Source organism: Xenia sp. Carnegie-2017, unplaced genomic scaffold, assembly GCF_021976095.1.
Source record: "Xenia sp. Carnegie-2017 unplaced genomic scaffold, XeniaSp_v1 HiC_scaffold_6, whole genome shotgun sequence".
NCBI lineage: Eukaryota > Metazoa > Cnidaria > Anthozoa > Malacalcyonacea > Xeniidae > Xenia > Xenia sp. Carnegie-2017.
In genome coordinates, this window is record NW_025813526.1 from 20,387,657 (window position 1) to 20,406,357 (window position 18,701).

General features: G+C 34.8%; 3 protein-coding genes across 3 annotated transcripts; 1 reads left to right on the forward strand and 2 right to left on the reverse strand.

The window, feature by feature from the left end:
* Positions 1-643: 643 nt before the first annotated feature.
* LOC124458525 (U1 small nuclear ribonucleoprotein 70 kDa-like) lies at positions 644-9,896 on the reverse strand. The gene is made up of 9 exons (XM_047008516.1): positions 9,607-9,896; positions 8,324-8,374; positions 6,894-6,948; positions 6,400-6,464; positions 5,223-5,285; positions 4,536-4,617; positions 2,636-2,737; positions 2,227-2,305; positions 644-855 (listed from the first exon to the last, which is right to left on the reverse strand). The coding sequence occupies exons 1-9, from the start codon at positions 9,748-9,750 to the stop codon at positions 795-797; spliced, it is 702 nt and encodes a 233-aa protein (XP_046864472.1). The 5' UTR covers positions 9,751-9,896; the 3' UTR covers positions 644-794.
* A 262-nt stretch (positions 9,897-10,158) lies between these two features.
* Positions 10,159-15,842, reverse strand: LOC124457290. The gene is made up of 12 exons (XM_047007566.1): positions 15,564-15,842; positions 15,142-15,217; positions 14,655-14,761; positions 13,558-14,567; positions 12,299-12,488; positions 11,907-11,956; positions 11,500-11,716; positions 11,221-11,406; positions 11,028-11,143; positions 10,783-10,891; positions 10,599-10,711; positions 10,159-10,386 (listed from the first exon to the last, which is right to left on the reverse strand). Exons 1-12 carry the CDS (start codon positions 15,723-15,725, stop codon positions 10,311-10,313), a joined length of 2,412 nt encoding a protein of 803 aa, XP_046863522.1. The 5' UTR covers positions 15,726-15,842; the 3' UTR covers positions 10,159-10,310.
* A 1,024-nt stretch (positions 15,843-16,866) lies between these two features.
* Positions 16,867-18,467, forward strand: LOC124458526. The gene is made up of 3 exons (XM_047008517.1): positions 16,867-17,325; positions 17,434-17,534; positions 17,616-18,467. Exons 1-3 carry the CDS (start codon positions 17,238-17,240, stop codon positions 17,940-17,942), a joined length of 516 nt encoding a protein of 171 aa, XP_046864473.1. The 5' UTR covers positions 16,867-17,237; the 3' UTR covers positions 17,943-18,467.
* Positions 18,468-18,701: the final 234 nt, after the last annotated feature.

Consider the following 18,701-nt stretch of genomic DNA (forward strand, 5'->3'; position numbering starts at 1 on the left):
CTTTTTAGTCAATTTTCAGTTGGCTTTTCCTCGTTACAAGTTGTAAGTTACAACGAGCTCACTGTAGTAAAGTCTCAACCGTAAAAAATAACCTTTTACGAAGAGTTGGCCTCGTGTGTTGTTTGTCGTGATGTTGTTTATATGTTTATGCTTTTGCAATTTGTATTCAAAATTTATGTTGGCCGTGTATGTTTGGCACTCAGGGGAATGATACTGACGTACAAACCGCGTGAATATTCGACTTTGAAGGACTGGAACTGACGTACAAACCGCGCAAGAGACTAGGACTTTGGCTTCAACTTTTTATCTATAAAATGTATTGTCGTTATCATTCCAGATATATATATATAAGGAGTTCACTGTATGATCGCCATGCTCGTTTTTGCATGTGTGTTTCTGACGTTCAAGCGACTAACGCGAGCATCAATTCGCTTTAGTCCCGCGACCAAAGCGACTGCACAGTGTGTTTCAGTGTGTTGTAGAATTATATTAGGGTATGGGGCCTAAGGAGGAGTACATTGAAACCCCATCGGTTTGTTTAAAAATTTCATTGTCGAAAGAAAAGCGCTTTTAATGCAACAGTCAATAATAACTTTTTAAGAGTTCTTTCTCAAGTTTAGTTAAAATTTGATTTTCTCAAAAATTTCTTTCCAAAATTATTTTTATTGCTCTGTTCAAAGGCACGTTGGTAAATAAAGATTCGACGTCATCCGACCCCCGCGATCCCGACCATCACAATCCCTTTCTCGGCGACGATCATGTCTATCGCGATCTCTATCACGGCCACGGTCTCGTTAACGCCTTGAACGGTCACGATATTCACCACCACGATCACGTTCATCTCGCTCGCGATCCCTAAAAATAGTAAAATCCATTTTCAGGTCAATTTTAGGCGCTGTCTCATCCAACATGCAGGCATGAGTAGGCAGGGTCTTTCAATTCCAGAAGATTGCTTCAGAGTAAAAGTGAAGTCTTGAGACATATGAAATGTTTATTGTCATTAAAATGAACTTCGCTTTATACCAACCCGAGCATTCGTGCAAATGTTTTCAACACCAATAAAATGCTACAAACTGTGATTGCTCAGACAAAACCTGGAAATTTGACAATAATATAACTTGAATTTAAAATATTCGGGACTGCTAGTTTTAGTTTTCCTAAGGTTCCGTACAAGTTGCACATGTTGAAATGCAAATGTCAAACTTGTCTACTTAAAATTTTAATGAAATGAAACACGTGGTTTTATAATAATTGCATAGTACAAACATTGAAAAGGGTCAAGTGAAAATTTTAACGATTAAAAAAATTCTTTCCTTTAGAAAACCTCATTAACCGACCAGTAACTTTAAAAACCAGCCTGAAGTAAAGACTGCAAAATCCATACAGCAATGGAAAGTTGGAGCAATCTAATTGCGCCAGAATAAAAGTCCCACATACGCTCTGACTGGTGAACCCCTTGTAAACCAAGCAGATAATCAATGCTACTTCGCGAGTGTAAAATGGTGGCTATTAAACAGCCGATAAATTCCGTTCTAAATCGCAATTTTAAAATGCCCAAGAGGAATTTGAAGAAAAAGTGTTGCTTTATATGAATCTTTGCTTTTTATATTTATTTACTCAAAAACGTAGCTCCCAAAGGCTTCAAACAAAGTGCAAATTTCTCAATCCTTTTGTTTACATTTTCGCGTTTTGCGAGTTCTGATTGGCTAATTTTTAAAACGTAAACTAACCTATGATTGGCTCAGAACAAAACTCCCCCTTGTTCGTATATTGTAAAGGTTTGGTAATATTCTTCAAAAATTGATGCAATTTGCAATTAAGGTCTAAACGACAGTTAAGATCTTAAATCTAAATGACAGTTATTACATTTGTCGCCCCGCATGAACAAAAGAAATTTTTAAGTACTCTCTGCGACACAATTGGAACATTAATTTAAACAAACAGAACATCCGTAACATCGGCGAATTTTAAGACTGACGGATCCGACTGTCGAAAGCTCGCTTTGTATGTGCTCACACGATCCATTTTTTGTGATCCGACTAATCGGATAGTGTGAACGGGCTTAATGCGGGGGAAAAATCACTTGATCACGTTACATCATGGTTAACTATGGGATTAATCTTTTGCTGAACAATAATTTTCAAACCACAATAAAAATAGCACTAAAACAAGTAACTGAATTACGATTATGGCAAATCATTTACAGCTAACGAACATTCATCATACCTGTCAAAATTTTCGACGCGGCCAGAATGCTTTATGTTTGCTTCAGGAGCACCATTTCGTGTGCCACCTAGCCCTCCACCTTGATAGAAAGTCAGAAAGACGTAACTTATAGCACAAAAAATATGAAATTGAAATATACCAAGTGTGTAGCAGCAGTCCTCCCTTTCTAGCCCATAAAAGAACTCACGAACTTATATGAGCCCAGGGCTAACAGATAAAAATTTAGGATACTAAAATACACGTTCCTACTTATGGCTTGAAATCCTTCCTAAAATTTAGGATTGACATTGATTGATTATTTCCTAAAACTTAGATTGATACCCCAATTATTTTACATTTTGTTCGCAGTGACAGTTTCCTTCCACTCGTTGATAAATAAATTTTTTTCAAAAATCACCATCTTATTTACCTAAACGTCGACGTTTCCAGTTCTTCACTGTTCTTCCTCTTTCCACATCAACGACAATACGCCTGCCGTCAATCTTCTTACCGTCAGCATGTTTATAAGCGGCTACAATGGTACGAAACAACTAAGGACTAACTCAAACAAACACCAAAAAAACCAAACAACTGCCTTGTACATAGCTTATAAGGTAGGCAGGTGGATACACCGAGACCAGAAATCGACAACACTTGAAGATAAACCGACCAATCAACCTTACCCCATATTTGCTTACTGTAGCGAAAAATATTGGTAGCAAACATCGAGAAACAGCTTTGTATGATTTATTTCAGTCGAGGTTTGCATCACGTAGGCTGGACGGTAAAAATAGGTACAAAATGCGTACATGTGGGTAGCCTATCAAGTGCATGGCTAGTAAATGAAGTAGATTTAATGAATATAGTTCAAATAAGATTGCATATTTAATACTATTTAAATAAAACTTGTTCACGATTTGGAAATGTTTTATAGTTACACGACCCATATATTTATTTAACTCTTTCTGCTTTTTTCGAGACTGTAGCTTAGCTTGAATGCCACGTGACCGGGCTCAATTTATTTTGACGAACGCTGGATCGTTGTTGACATGCTTGACTTTTATGGTATAAAATATAATTTGTTTGGGATCAAAACCGAAGCTTATAAAATTTGTATAAAATGGCGCCGTTACTTGACTTATATCATAACCTGTAAGTCATTTCACACTATTTCGAATCACAGGTAAACGGAGAATATATAAGAGCCGCCTATCGAAAACACCGTCGTAATTATTCCGATATAGGTAAAATAAAATTGCTTCTGAAGACAAGGGAATACCTCAACTTTAAAATGGCAAATACTCCATACTTACAAAACACATATACTTACGCAAACATGATTCAGAGTTCTTATTAACTTGTCCAAACTTTTCATTAATTCATTCAAAACAATTATTCACTTCGAATTGAGTGAAATTGGGGACGACTTTTCCAAGGGGATATTTCAATACTTGGAGGAAGTTTTGAAGTCAAAGAGAAAGCTAGAATCGCCTATGTATATTCGAATGTATAATTTTTCATAATCTTATACTGTAGTAGACAAGCTTAGCTTTCAAAATTTAATCGAAATTGATCACATCACTTTCTATTTCGCAACACAGTGCTATAGTACGAGAGATTTAACATTACTTAGATTTGGACTTAAGTCAAGTGAAGCAACACTTTGTGCATTTGAAACACATTGTACACAGTGCCAAAAATAGGGCATTGTAGGTTTTTAAAACAGCAGTTTTGGTGAGTGGAATTGAAATTTATCAGTTAGCACTGCAAGAGATATTAAAACGTATTTTTCGTGATCAGAAATTTGAATTTGTGCAAAACTATTTGCCTCTTTTTGAGTAAACAATATTTTCTTTGTTTTAAAAGCATTCGAATGTAATACGAACCTATACTTGCCAAAATACCCACCAGTTAAAATGAAACATTATAAAGGATCAAGTAGTGTTAGCCATGGCATAGGAGCGAGCAATCGTCTGTTGCCATTCACTTGGCAATATCGACAGTATTTGCACTGCAATGATTTAAGAATAAAAGCATATTACTTTGATTGCATTGGAATTGAAAGTGCTGGAAACACAACCGGAAAAAATGGTGGTAGATATCGATGGCATTGCAGTGAGAAAATTATTAAAAACGTGATAAAAAAATCGGATTTTGTTCCAACAACAACATCGTACTAACCAGGCTGTGTTCAACGACTTACCATTACAGACAACTTACCACAACACGGTCATTTAGAAAAATAAACGATTTCGAAACTTTGCGCTCATTAAAGAACTAAAATTGTTAATTACAAAACAAATGGTAGAACTTGTAATGGTAGAACTTACTATGCATGTCCCTTTCATGTTCAAACTCGACAAAACAATAACCACGAGGTTTTCCTGTTGTAGAATTGGTCACCATTTGAATCTACATGCGGAGAAGATACAGACAATCATAAAATCACTCAAAGTTCTTATCCTTGAAGACAACTTATTGCTTTCAATAAGCCAAAATACTTCCTTATAAAACGTCATGTCCTAAAAACAAGTTGACCATATTTTATAAATCGAAAATTTGATCTTCGTGCATTTTTAGAGCTCAAAGTCGGTGATGATTTGCCTGACCTTAACATCAAAAAAACTAGGGCGAATGTCTAGATCTGACGTCATATCGGGAACCCGTTTTAAGAAAACACTGTATTTTACACATAATTTCCTCAAAAGCATAGCTATATTGTTGCATTTGCTACGTGTATGACATCTTGTGTCGTGGATGTTCAAATACATCCAATTTTAAACAAAACGCATCAGATGAATTCCCGATGTGACGTCAAAAATAACATTAGTTGCCAGTTTTTTTATTCTGGCGGTCAAATAATGAAAATGGTCAATTTTTCAACTTGGAGTGCGAAAATATCCAGCAAAATCATATTTTCCAACTATAAAATATATTACAAAAATTTTTAAAGTACTCTGAACTATTTAAATGGCAGAAATGCAAAAACACGATATAGGCACTTTAAGTACACTGACCGATTTTATTGGACCATAAACCTCCATCTCTCTTTTCAGTTTTTTTTCAGATGTATCGTAATTCTAAAAAAGATAAAACCTCTCCGACACATTCATAAACATACCAGGTCACAAAACAACGACAGAAACGTCCACAGCCGCAAATGAATGAGATATCTAAACATGTCTATTTGGAAAAAACTCGTCTTTTACATTAAACAAGTATTAACGAAAGTGCTTTTACGCAATTATGTAAACATGTTTGTAGACGAGAAGGACAAAGTTTAAGTTGGCAAAGTCCTTAAAACGATTGTTGGTGTCTGAATAGGCTAACATTCCGACAAGCTGTGAGTAGTCATTTCCTGAGTTAAGCAAGGAGTAACTTTTAGAAGTAATCAACGTTTGGCTATGAAGAAGAATGCCGCCAAATTTATCGGAATACCAACAGTCTATAAAGATCCTTGTAACAATACTCCCTGGTTCGAACATTCACTTTAGGCACAACTTGCACCATAGAAGGTGAAAAGATAATTTTTTGAGAAAACAAACTCTCCTGTTGATGTTTCAAGCTGTAAAGTTGTTACCATGCATCGCACGACTGGAGTACTTGGAAAGACGTAAAAATAAGGTAGGTCAAAATGACCGGTAACGTAAACAAACCGGTCAACAAGCTTTTTGGGGCGGTCATTGCCGTTGACCGACCGTTATAGTGAGCTCTCGATAACCTTAACTATACATACATGTAATGGTGGGTGTAAATAACTAAAAAAACCTGGTTACATACGGTATGCATATAACGAATAATTAAAACAATTAACAATGTACTCATCTAATTAAGGGGCTGTTCATATGAGCCCGGCTACACGGGATTCATCGAGGCGTTAATTGATTTTGAGGCATTGAAAGGGGGCAAAACTTCAAGCTTAAAGATTACAGCTGTTTGCTAAGTGCCACAAGCCATTCCTGTTGAAATTCTCAAATTGGGCCAAACTGGTTGTTTCAATTTTAAATGTTTTGCATACTTATTAAATCAAAATATAGTGAAGTTGCTCTAGAAGATTTATCTAATGATATGTAAGAATAGAACTGTTTCCATTTGCCAAAATCAATTAACGGCTCACTGAATCCCAGTTAGCTGGGCTCGTATGAACAGCCCCGAAGCAATGCTCAACTCCTATTCCTAAAAAATTTTGCTTACCAGTCTTCCAACAAATAAAGTTTTAAATGCCTCTGTGACAGCATTTGGATCAGTGTGAGGATCCCCTAAAATAATTAAAAGAAATATCATACAGTGCATAAATTTCACAGTTTTTATGATGTTGAGTTTTGTCCCCTCTTAGTGGAGTACAAACCACTAAAACACTAGTGACTTTGACCATCTTTCGTGGAGTGTTAAGAGTCAGTGGCAAATGATTTTGTTGCATTGCCTGACAAATTTCGGTATTAATACAGCTTATTCCTGTTTTAGTTGACTTAAAGGCAATATAGTTAGGCTTTTTTTTAAATTATATTGGTACAAAAATACAGGTATGTTCACAACGCACTTCATTTTGTCAATGTTAAAGGTTCGTGCTAAGTTCTAGTGCAAAGTAAACATCACATAAGATTTATTTAATCACTACTCTTCACCAACAGCCTGCAACATAAAATAAAACAATTTAGAACATTTATAACAATTTAGGATCAACTTACATTCTTCTGCAGCTTTCTCCAAATCCGCTTTCTTTTTCTTAATTCTTTCACATTTCTATTTTCAAAAAATACAACATGTAAGCTGCAGCTCTAGTTAAATATTTTACCATCAGCCACCACCATCATGTATTGTATACTAGATATATATATATATATTATGTTATAAAATAACAACTGTTTATTCTGACAACTGATCCTCTCACAAGTTTATTATGACAACTGATCCTCTCACAAGTTTATTCTGACAACTGATCCTCTCACAAGTTTATTGAACTTCTTTAAAAAGTTGTACGATGAGAACAGTGGTGGATCCAGCCTTTTATCTTACCCCCTTCATACCATTTTGATACTGACATGAATATATTAATACTAATTAAAGTTCAAATTTTTCTGAAATGTAAGCAAAGCTCAATACAACTTTTTGCCCTATCTCAAAAATCATAAGTCATAATATTGTTAAATAACTCAAAAATGAAAATGTATTTTTAAGATAAACTCTGCATCTTCAAGACTTTTTAAGCACATGAAATAAAATGCAAATAGGTCTAATTACTAGCAGAGACATATTACAGAAAAAAGTAAACTTTATAAAGAAAACGTTGTGCTTTCATGACAAATTAAAAATGTAATGAGTACTATTAAAGCTGTGTATTTGATCTTTGTTTTTAATCCAGAGGGATATAAACTTCAGCTCTAAAATTGCAGTGAAATGCATTTACATTTTTATAATTTCCTATTCAACAATGGGATCAGCTCAGCATCCGCTTTAACATTCTCAATTTAGAATTCAGCTCTTTAGGGATAGTGTGCCTCAAACATATAGGCCAAAAGCAGGAATATTTTGAAATCCGGAATAAGGTTTTTCAAGCGCTGTTACAACCATTTTTTCATTTAGTGCACTAAAATATCCTTATAATACAGACTTTGAGTTGGAACAATGATTTGTATTGAGTGCGATGTGTTTATTTTCAACTTTTGACCTGACAGACCAGTCAATAGAAATTGACCAATGACGGTTTTCTTTGCTCTTTTGTTGACCAATTGTATTAAAGGAAAGTTTGCAAGCTAACCTACAGATCAGTCAAAGCACACTTAAAGTTGCCTGCCTGCAGACTGGTCAAAATCAATAACTGGCCAATTGAAAACATATTTTTGAGCTTTGAAGATTGCCGACAGGTCATACATTCATACAGAAACTACTGACCTCGCTGCTGAATACACCAAAGTAATGCTTGCTCCATTAGTCTTGCAGTAATGCGTAATATTATCGGATTTTGTATGAAAATGTTTTTTGAACGTAGGTAGTGATAATCTAGGTTTGCTTTGATTTTGAAATATGGAACTTACCAATTTCACAAATTTTCACCTACTTCACTTGACTGGTTTGATGTACCAACTTAAAATTTACCTCTCTGAAACCAAAAACATACCTTTCTTTCTATTTTTTCAACTCTAGTTGGATCAGGTGTGTCTTCAGGATCCTATGAAAAATAAATAGAGTCAATTTTACTGATAGCACCTGCAAACTTTTTGAAGTGATTCAGTTTTTTATAGATACCACATTGGCAATGTACCTTATACACACAATCACATGTCAGTTGCTGAGGAATATGAAAATCAATGTCTCTTAGTTGGGGATTAATGTTGCTCAAAAGTTTTGCACATTCATTCAACACTTGAAAATTAGAAAAAACTACAAGGTTTAACTAAATATATCTATCACTTCGAGCTAAGCACTAGAATTGTTGAGCTTGGGCAGTTTTCAATGCAAGAAATGTGTGTGCATATAACCTTGAAATTTCAAAAATGTTATTGACTTTATTCTAAATAAAGTAAAAGTTCTACTTGAATTCTCCGAAATTATGAAAAAACCAAAATTCCCAAAAATCATTAGAAAAATAATATATGTATAATTAAAAGCATTAATATGTTAGCATTTCTTTGTATAAAAAATCTTATTAAAATCACGCAAAGCGAGCAAATCCAATTAAACACAATAGAAAAAGAAAGTTCATCAATTGATTAAATTAGACCTTTCCATTCAATTACTTTACAAATGAAATCAAAATTCACATTCTGTGTACTCAAACAGATAGGGAATAAGAATAACTTGTTAAGTTCAACTTAATGTAGCTGTCTACTTATATCATCTGGATTTATGACTGATTTAAAACAATGAGGTACAATAAACAATAGCCATTATATGACTTTAAAAAAATCAGAAAACCCAATCATATGAGATATGTACTTGCTGTCAACTTGGTGATATAAAATTTTTGGAATAAGAAAAATATATTGCATCATATTTAATTTCTAGTACATCAAATTCTTGAGAAGCTTCACATGCAACTTTATTGAAAAATTATGTTGATAAACCTAAATATTTTTTTCATTTCAATCACGTGGTTTTCACAAGAACAAACAAGGCCGGGAAAATTTTAATACGTATATTTCCCTTGAGCTGTGAACATCAAAGTTTTTCAAAAATCTTTGTATATCAGGTCGATTGCCAAAACTACTGAATTGTTTGTTTCGGTATAGAATACGCGATAACGACCCAATATTTTATAGTCAAATAAGGCGGTTTGCATTCTATGGACTATACTTGTCGAGATATCTGATTTTTCATTCCTCTAGTGTTCAAAACGCAACAACAACACCCACAGGGGTGTTAAAATGTATTGCAACATTAAATCATCGACGTATTTAATACCTCGAAGTCAGCAACGATACTCGCAATTCCACTGTACGGCCAAGGCTTTTTCTGATGACCTAGTTTATCCAGAGGAGGAAGATATGGTATGGGAGGTCTAGCAGCAAATAATGCCAAAAGATTTGACGGTAAAAACGCGGTCATTTCGACTATAAAATTAAAATAGTCGCAAACTCTGCCAGTTCCAACGAAATAAGAACACAATAACGAGTGAAGAAGTCAAGAAGTGAGGATTTCTATTGAGTTGGCCTCGTGGGGTCATGGGGAATGCTATAACCCGGGCGATGATCGGGGACGCGCCGATTAAATTCCTGGTCAGCGGCAAAAGCCTTGACATAATAATCGCTATAAGTACAATATGTTTCTTGTATAAAATTTCATAACACAAATCAACACAAAGTGTACAGCACAGCGCCCACATTGGCTTTTACAAAATATGCGGTCTTTTTTATAACGAATGTTCCTGCAAACGCGCATTGTGAAGTATATTATTCTTTGTTATTGAGCTTGCTTGTAATATGTTCTAAAAGATATTGATGATGCTCAAAAGTATTCTAATCGGTAAGTCTTTTTTATTCGGCACTTTTAAATCTTACAATTTATGTTTTGTATTATTATACAATTGTCATGTCTGATTATGGGCAAGCAAAGTACTCTGTCAGAGTTTGTCCAAAGTCAACATTCAGACAACTTGCATGAAAGTACTACCCACATGAATCACATCCCAACCAGTCTTCACCATCATCTATCTTGCAAATCTTGCATACCAAACTATTTCTCCTAATAAAGTTTACACATTTTACTTATGGTATAGTAAACAAGCACACAATTTATAACATTACAAATGTCAGATTGATTTTATGGATATTTCCAACAAATAAATCACGACTTTAATGTTTTTGTCTAGTTTAATGTTTTTGTCAATTAAATAAAATCTATAATTTGCCCCTTTTATTAAAATATTTAAAAAAATATAATTTTTTTGTTATTACTCATAAATGTCATCATAGCAAGAACCCATAATCGTTGAAGTCACATGCTGCCTCACTTTTCTCATGTCAAACTTTGCATTTATGTCAAGATTTTGACTCAGATATTCAGCAAACTGAAATGATAAAAATAAAAGAGATTTTTTTTAAATTGTTATTTCTTAGAACACAATGTCAAAACAACTACCAGGCAAATAATTATTCCACAGTTAAACCCATCCTCTTGCACATAGTGTGAAGGCTGAATAATAGACCAAGTTGATGTGTTCCACCCACTTTTTAGATCAACAAGGGCACTTTATAAACAAAGGGATTATATTATCAACTGCACTATATCAATGTTGCTGTGTGTATCCAAGACATTGAAGTGATTCATTGAATTGAAATTTCAAATACTGGTATTTGTCAAGGAAGTAATATATGTATACTTACCAAATGCTTTTGATAAACTGTGAAAGTTCAACTCTTGTTGCCTCACTGATAACTTCTTCTACATGACCTTCCATAGGATCAAGGTAGTATACCATCTCTTTTTGTTTGTCGATTACCTTTAAAAGTGACAATATTGAAAATAATAAAAATTTGTTGCCTTGTCTTAGCTATGTTGCATCCATATTGTATTTACCAAAAGTGTCCAATGGCTCCCAGACATATTGAGAGGAAATATTATTTTGTAAATTGCCATGAAATTTTGATCTGCCCACAGTCGACGTGTATTAGATCCTCGTTGCACCAACTGACATACATATGATTCTGCTGGTAGGACACCAGGATATTCACATGAAAGTTTCCATAAGAAAGCGTTGATAAACTATAACAATCAGGCTCATTTACCATTTCATCATTTGTCTCTGATGCATGATAATCATATGTAAGCTGTAGAGTGTTTAATCACTTGACTTACTGTATCACTAAGCCATCCAGGTGCCACAGTTTTATTTTCAATTAGTGTGGCAGCATATTTAGTCATCTCATTTGGTGGAATGAGGGTCCATAAATCCTGAAGAGTCACTTTGTTTGGTCCAAATTCTAGCATTTGATCACCTAACTTAATTCCATTTAGAGAGGCATTCAGTAAGCAATCCAGTGGATTTGCCTTGTGCTCAGCTGAGACGTCAACACTACAGTTGCCATTTAGGAAAAGAAAAGTGGACTATGTGTAATGGTATAGTCCTTACTCATATTAAATAATTACTACATAGCAAATATAAATACTACACTGAAATGTTACTACCCCCCTCTCATCATTGCACAAATATTTTTGGAAAATTTTTCTCCATTCAATATTTCTCTATTGCTATATGTTTGTACCTGCTTGAATTTCTTTTTTCAATCTCCTGGTTTTGCACATTAGTGGCCACCTATGAAAATAAAAAGACTACTTTCAGAAAATACTCGTGACGAGATGTAATCTAAAGAATTACGAACAACTTTTTCAAACGTTGTTTTCGAGTATGGCAAAAATGAGTGCAATTTAGAAGACAAAAACCAAAATTTTGGTGATGCCCTTCGTATCGTATATCTAATGGCTGGTGAAAATTACTTTTGAAACAATACTTTAATAAGATATTGGAAAGTAAGATAAGTGCTTTTGTCTTTTTACTCTTTTCGGACGGATAAGAAATTTTTTAAACATAAAAGTAATAATTTGAGAGAAGCTTTTTTAAGAAATGACAAGAAAGCAATTCAATAACTTGTCTTACTTGTGCCATTTCATCGCCCACATTAGTAAGATCTATTGTAAATGGTGTAGATTTTTTTGTCTTGCGTCGTCTGGGAGGTAGGGCCTTATGAAAAATTTGATGGTATTTTGTATCGGTAACCTTTAATTTTTTTTTCACAGGACTCAATCGAAGAGGCAAACCATTTTCTGTGGGAAAGTTTTGTTCAAGAAACTGTTTCAAGCTTTCAGCTTTTTGCACTGCTTCTTGTAGAGTGGTCTCGTTGTCGATCAGGAAGGTCATACTGTGTATTTGGCCCAGTTGTTCTTGCAAGATCTTTCTGAGCCTTTTGGAACTTTTGTTTGAAGTAGTTTCAAACTTAACTGTTTCTTCGTGGGTATGTCGTGGATATATTTTTGTTATCAGAAGACAACGATTCTTGCAAAACAACGTCTCTTTGATGGTGCTCCATGATGACGTATTGGCTTCCTCTAGTTCTTCTGGCGTAGTATCTTGTGGCAATCCAAGAGGTTCATTGTCGAGAGTGATGAAAACGCTATTTCGGTAGTCTTCTGGAAGACTTTCGAAATCCCACTCGTCATAGAAAGAAAAACTGCGAAAAATGTTTGCAAGGGAAATGGGTAGTGTGCCATATGTTGCAGGTACAACTTGGTTCTCGGAAGTCTATGAAATGTTTCTTTCCAACATTGCTCTGCTCTTGACATTGAACGTGCCCTTCTTTAAATTAACCGGAGTTATGTCGTCCTGTTTGAAAATGGCTGAAGCGTATCGATTTTAAGGCAACATTTCAAAAGTGCGGAGGTCTGTTGTGCAAGTATTCTGGGATTGATGGGTTGTACTTGCAGTAGGCGCTGCTCAGTCGCAGGTTTGCATCCAAATAGTGCTGAAGAACATCGGGAATGAAAGATTCAACCAACATCACCGCAATACCATACACAGATTTGTCAATACTTTGGGGTAAGTATTCGTATTTAAAGACTCTGTTTTGAGCCTCAACGCCATTGTTAGTATTAACAATGTTGGTGACTTGCTGTTTTCGAAAAGCGTGTGCCCATCTGACAGCGCAAGAAAACCACGTACGGTCAACATATTCTCTCATCTTGCTGCATTCTTTATACACTTTGGACTCTCGAAAATCTTTTACTGCCTTGTCGTACTCCTGTTTGGTACTGAAATTAGCAATTTTTTTCATTTGCAGAAGGAAGTGTTGTTGCTGTTCATATGACAATCCATTCTTGCTTGCTGAAGCCCACCGTTTTAGCGCTTGCAACCTGTGAAAGTCGCAAACATAAACCTGTACATCGGGAAAACTTTTTTCTATCGCGCCTATTTCTGCTAATGAGTAATCCACCATAAAATATTTTGGGTTCCATACTGGATTCCATCCTTTTATAATAGCCAGAGCCTCTTCTATGGCTTCTTCGGTCTCCGTCTGGCACATAAATTCAGCCACAACTTTGTAGCCAACGTTTGAATGAACGCACACAAAGAAAAGCGGTAATGCGTACTTTGTTGTTTTGTATGTGGTGTCCATGAGACACAATTGTTCGCCATAACGAATCAACATTCGTTGTTGCCAATGCTCGTGATGCACAAACAAAAACTTTTTATCCTTCTTTGGAGGAATATCGTTTCTGGAAGCGTTATCTCTTGTGCGGTAGAAAAACTTGCTGCTTGGAGAATTCTGTTTCCAGGTTTCTACCTTCCTGCGCAGGGACTCTTGATCGTCTTTGCAGTCCTTAAGGGACTCTATTGCTTTTGCTACGTGGTTTCGAATATCCTTTTTATTTGGACAGTACCGTTTATTTGTCTTGCGCGGTGTAGCCTTTTGTCCGTCTTGTGGAAATAAAGTCTCTTCAACGTATTGATCAAGACACCTTTTGACTTCTGAGATTTTAATTACATTGCGTTTTACCAAACTATAAACTTTCGTGACCAGTCGGTAATCCATTCGCTGCCCAACTGTTGCCGTGGCACCAATGGCGTGACTTGAATGAGCACTACTAAGAGGTATTTTTAGGTAAAATTGACTGCTGGCGCGAAGTTGTGAGGAGGAATCGTTATCCATTTTTCCCTTAATCGCTCTAAATACTCTCCGTTTTGCCATAACCAAGCTGTTTTCTGATGTAAATTGTTCTCGATCGATGTAGTAGTCGAGAAATACTCTGACTTGTCTTATTTGCACTTGTGCTGGACAATCCAGTTTTTTACTGTTCTGTAATCGAATCCGTCCCTTTTCTTCATAATCATGGTCACTTTTTACGTCGTGTCTGCGAGTGCCTCTGCTGTCCTGAGAAGTTTGTTAAAATAAAACAGTGTGGTGTCAAGACAAATTGTGCACAAACAAATCTTAAATATCATAACGAAGAATACATACTTTCGCGCTCCCATGTAAACAATGTCTTGTTTCGTTGCTCACAATCAAAACGGATTTCCAAAAACTCAATTGGAATATTTCCTTCTTGCTTTCAAACACTGGCGGTGCTAGAAAAAATAAATGATATGTTTTTTCAGCATTTTGTTTGTCTTCAAGTAAAACATTCTTATTATGCTAAGTTATGCAGATGTGTTAGATAATAAAATGTATTTAAAAGAGATAGCAAAATAATTGGCGAGTCATTGAACGGTTTTTTCCTAATGAGTTTTTTGCTAATATAGATAGAAATGACTGTTAGATTCGATTCTTCTAACTCCATAATGGAATGTCTTTGCGACTATAAAATGTTAATTGGTCATGCAATATTGAAGAAGGGGGGGGGGAATGTAGCAGGCTAGGCTGCCCAATTTATGCGTCGGTTGAAAATTTCTTGGTGTTTTCTCGCTTTAATTTGGGGTAAGATGCTTGATGCGGTTGAGTTGATTACCTGTAAGTGAAAAACGTTTATTGCCCCTTGTTTTTGAGTGGTTGTCAGCTTTCACAAACGAGATAGAATCAATTACCTAAATTCAAAAACGTCTTTCACTTTTCAAATATATTAACGCGTGAAATCAACTTATCAAGGTTTACGTATTACGGCCTTTGAAAGTTAACTGTTCAACAATTACAAAAACCTTTTCAAGCCGACAATTTGAAGAAATAAATTATAAAACATACTTCAAAAAACATGATCTTGTAAACTTAGCTATATTAGCTTTATAATGACTATGAAATAATGTCAAAATATTGCTTTTAGATTTTGTTTCTTGCTATTATAACTGAAATTTTGAGTTTACATGATGATGTTTTTCGGAATATGTTACAAATTGTTTGCAGTATAGTGTAACAATTGAAAACAAACTACGAGACCTGAAACTGTTCAAGAAGTTCTTCCATTTGCTCCACCGTTCCATCAATGTATCCTGTGCAGTAATTTTCCAGAATTTGCACACTTGCGAGTTTTTCTCTAAGGAAGTTTACTTGTTTATTTGAGCATTCTGCAGATTCACGCTGAAGAATTGTCTGCGCCATATACTGAGTATGAAACACGAAATTTGTTCCTTAATATATTTTAGTCTGTTGAAATGTTTAATAATGAGCCAGAGCAAACACTCGAACGCTTATACGTCTTTATACGAATTTCATTCCACGAGCCAGTAATGTGCCCACTATTTTTTTCACTTTTGATGCGAGGTTTTTATATTTTTTCTTAGCTAGGTGGAGTTAAGGCGAGACCTATAAAGCACTTGAAAAATGCAAGTACCTATACGTAAGAATGAAAAGTGCGCAATATTGAACATATAAATTAAAGATAGGGTATCTAGGTGCAGTTAAGGCGAGACCGATAAAGCACTTGAAAAACGCAAGTACATATACGTAAGAATGAAAAGTGCGCGAATATTCAGCATAATGAGTATAGGCATTGAGGATAGGCCATTTCCTATGATCTAAGAACTAGCTTCTAGATTTAATCTCATACGTAAATTTAACGTCACAATGCGCGTTTGAAGCAACATTTGTTATAAAAAGACCGCATATTTTCTAAAAGCCAAATGAACATATAATAAAATGTGGGCGCTGTGCTGTATACTTTGTGCTGTATACTTTGTTACCGATTAGAATACTTTTGAGCATCATCAATATCTTTTAGAACATATTACAAGCAAGCTCAATAACAAAGAATAATATACTTCACAATGCGCGTTTGCAGTAACATTCGTTATAAAAAAGACCGCATATTTTGTAAAAGCCAATGTGGGCGCTGTGCTGTATACTTTGTGTTGATTTGTGTTATGAAATTTTATACAAGAAACATATTGTACTTATAGCGATTATTATGTCAAGGCTTTTGCCGCTGACCAGGAATTTAATAGGCGCGTCCCCGATCATCGCCCGGGTTATAGCATTCCCCATTTCTATTGAGTTGGCCGCGTGGGGTCATGGGTACTGTGGGGACACCAGTGAACTGTAATATAAACTGGAACAATAACTTCTATATACTTGCCGATGTATGTAGTCGCGTGGCGTGTTTCTAAACTTCTTGTGCTTTGTTGAAGTGCATTTAAGCGTTTAAACTCTTGTATTGTGGGCAAAATGGAAATCTCAAACAATCATCTGTCGCTGACATTATTCTTTTTTCGAAAAACAACAAATTGGATGAATTTGTCGAAGATTTTAAAGGTATTGTCTCATCCTGAAATGTAGGTCGCATGTGTGAGGGTTGTTGTCTCGTGCATAAATCTAGTGTAGAAAATAATTCAAAATTAGATTTATAGATGACTTGCCTTGTTTACGTTTTGCTAGCAGGCAGATTTGCTCGAGCGCTTTTAGAGAATACCAACAGCAATAACGTAATTTCATTGACGTTTTGCTTCTTATATTTTTAAAGCTAATCAAGTCGACGCGGAGGATTTTTCAATTTAGAACCACATGATATTTATCAGACGATTCCTCGAATAAAACTTCACAAGAAGTTTATGAAGGAATGATGGAATACAACTTCGCAAGATATGAAGGAACGATGGGAATTTGCACAAATATAAAATGCTGTCTGCTATTAAAAAGACAAAGCAAAAGAATGTCAGCAGTATCCTTGAAGAGCTGGAGGATTGTCCAGTTGAAGATGAGAAAGGTTGGTGTAAAAATCAATAAGTTAAAATCCCTATTTATATTGAAGTGTTAATGCTTTAGAGAGTGATAATGGTAATATATTCATTCTATGCTATGTTGATTATTTTAGAGGTCAAGAACCGGTGTATAATGGCATGTTTGCCTTATGTGTTAGATGACCAATGCACCCATCGAGATATGAACAAAAAATCATTTTGGGACATTGTTGATGTAAGAGTTGATATTGTCACAAATAATATTTTCTGCATAAATGTGTGAAAAAATTGATAAATAATTTTATCTCTGTTGAAGGGTAAAAGCTTGGGGGAAGTTCAAGAGATCATTAACAAAAGTTCGTCACCTAGACGCCTATCAACAGGAACATTAAGAAACATTCATTCAATAATGTTGGTGGCTGAGGGGATGATTGTGGAAAAGCTGAAAACGGAAAATATTGTCAAAGCAGTTATTATTTTACTTAGTTCTTTTTATACTTTTAATGCTGAGTATCCTAAAGGCGTTAATGGACATTGCAAAAATGTATTTATTCTTTTAGAACATTTGCTTTTAAATTCAAATGGCAATTGTAAGGCTCAATTGCCAACTTTTGTCGATCATTTTATTTCTTCTATGAAGTAGAAAACTTTTGTAGTGTTAATTAATGGCATGTAGTAGAGATTTTAAGTATTCTGTGTTTGTAAAAAATGTGCTATTTATAATTGTGTGATTGATTTTCTTTAGCTTAGTTAAAAAGATCCTCTATATTGGTCAAATGGTCATGGATATGCACCTGAAAAAAATGCTTATTTCATGGTAAAAACAACCAAATAAAATTGGTCAAATAAATTGGTAAATTTAACCACTTTTGTTTTTGGTATTTTTGACCAATTTAGGAATTGGTTGTTTTGACCTATAAAAATTGTTCTTCTCAGGTGCATTCAAATGACCAATTTATTTTGGTCATTTTGACCAATCTATTTTTACTGTGTAGAACATTGGATTCCAGGGTTAGAAAATTACTTGATCATAAAACTAAATAGCATTTTCAAATCTTAAAAAAGTTTGACGTAAAATAATATTTAATATGTAATTTCGTTTTGACTATGTTGATTAAATCTACTTCATTCAGTAGCTAAATAATTGCAGGCTACCAACATGTATGAATTGCGTGCCAATTTTTTTAAATGTATGCCATTGTATTTAATAAACGCAGTGTTTTGGGAGATGCACCCAAAAGCCAAGAAATGAAAAGAAACGTGAATATTCATGATAACTACAATAAATAATGTTATGACAAATGGCTTCACTTGGCCCCAAATGTGGACACTGTTTTTTTTCCAAACCAAAACGAAATGGGCGGGAAAACTGGTAGGCCGTATTCTGTGCTTCGAAAATGTG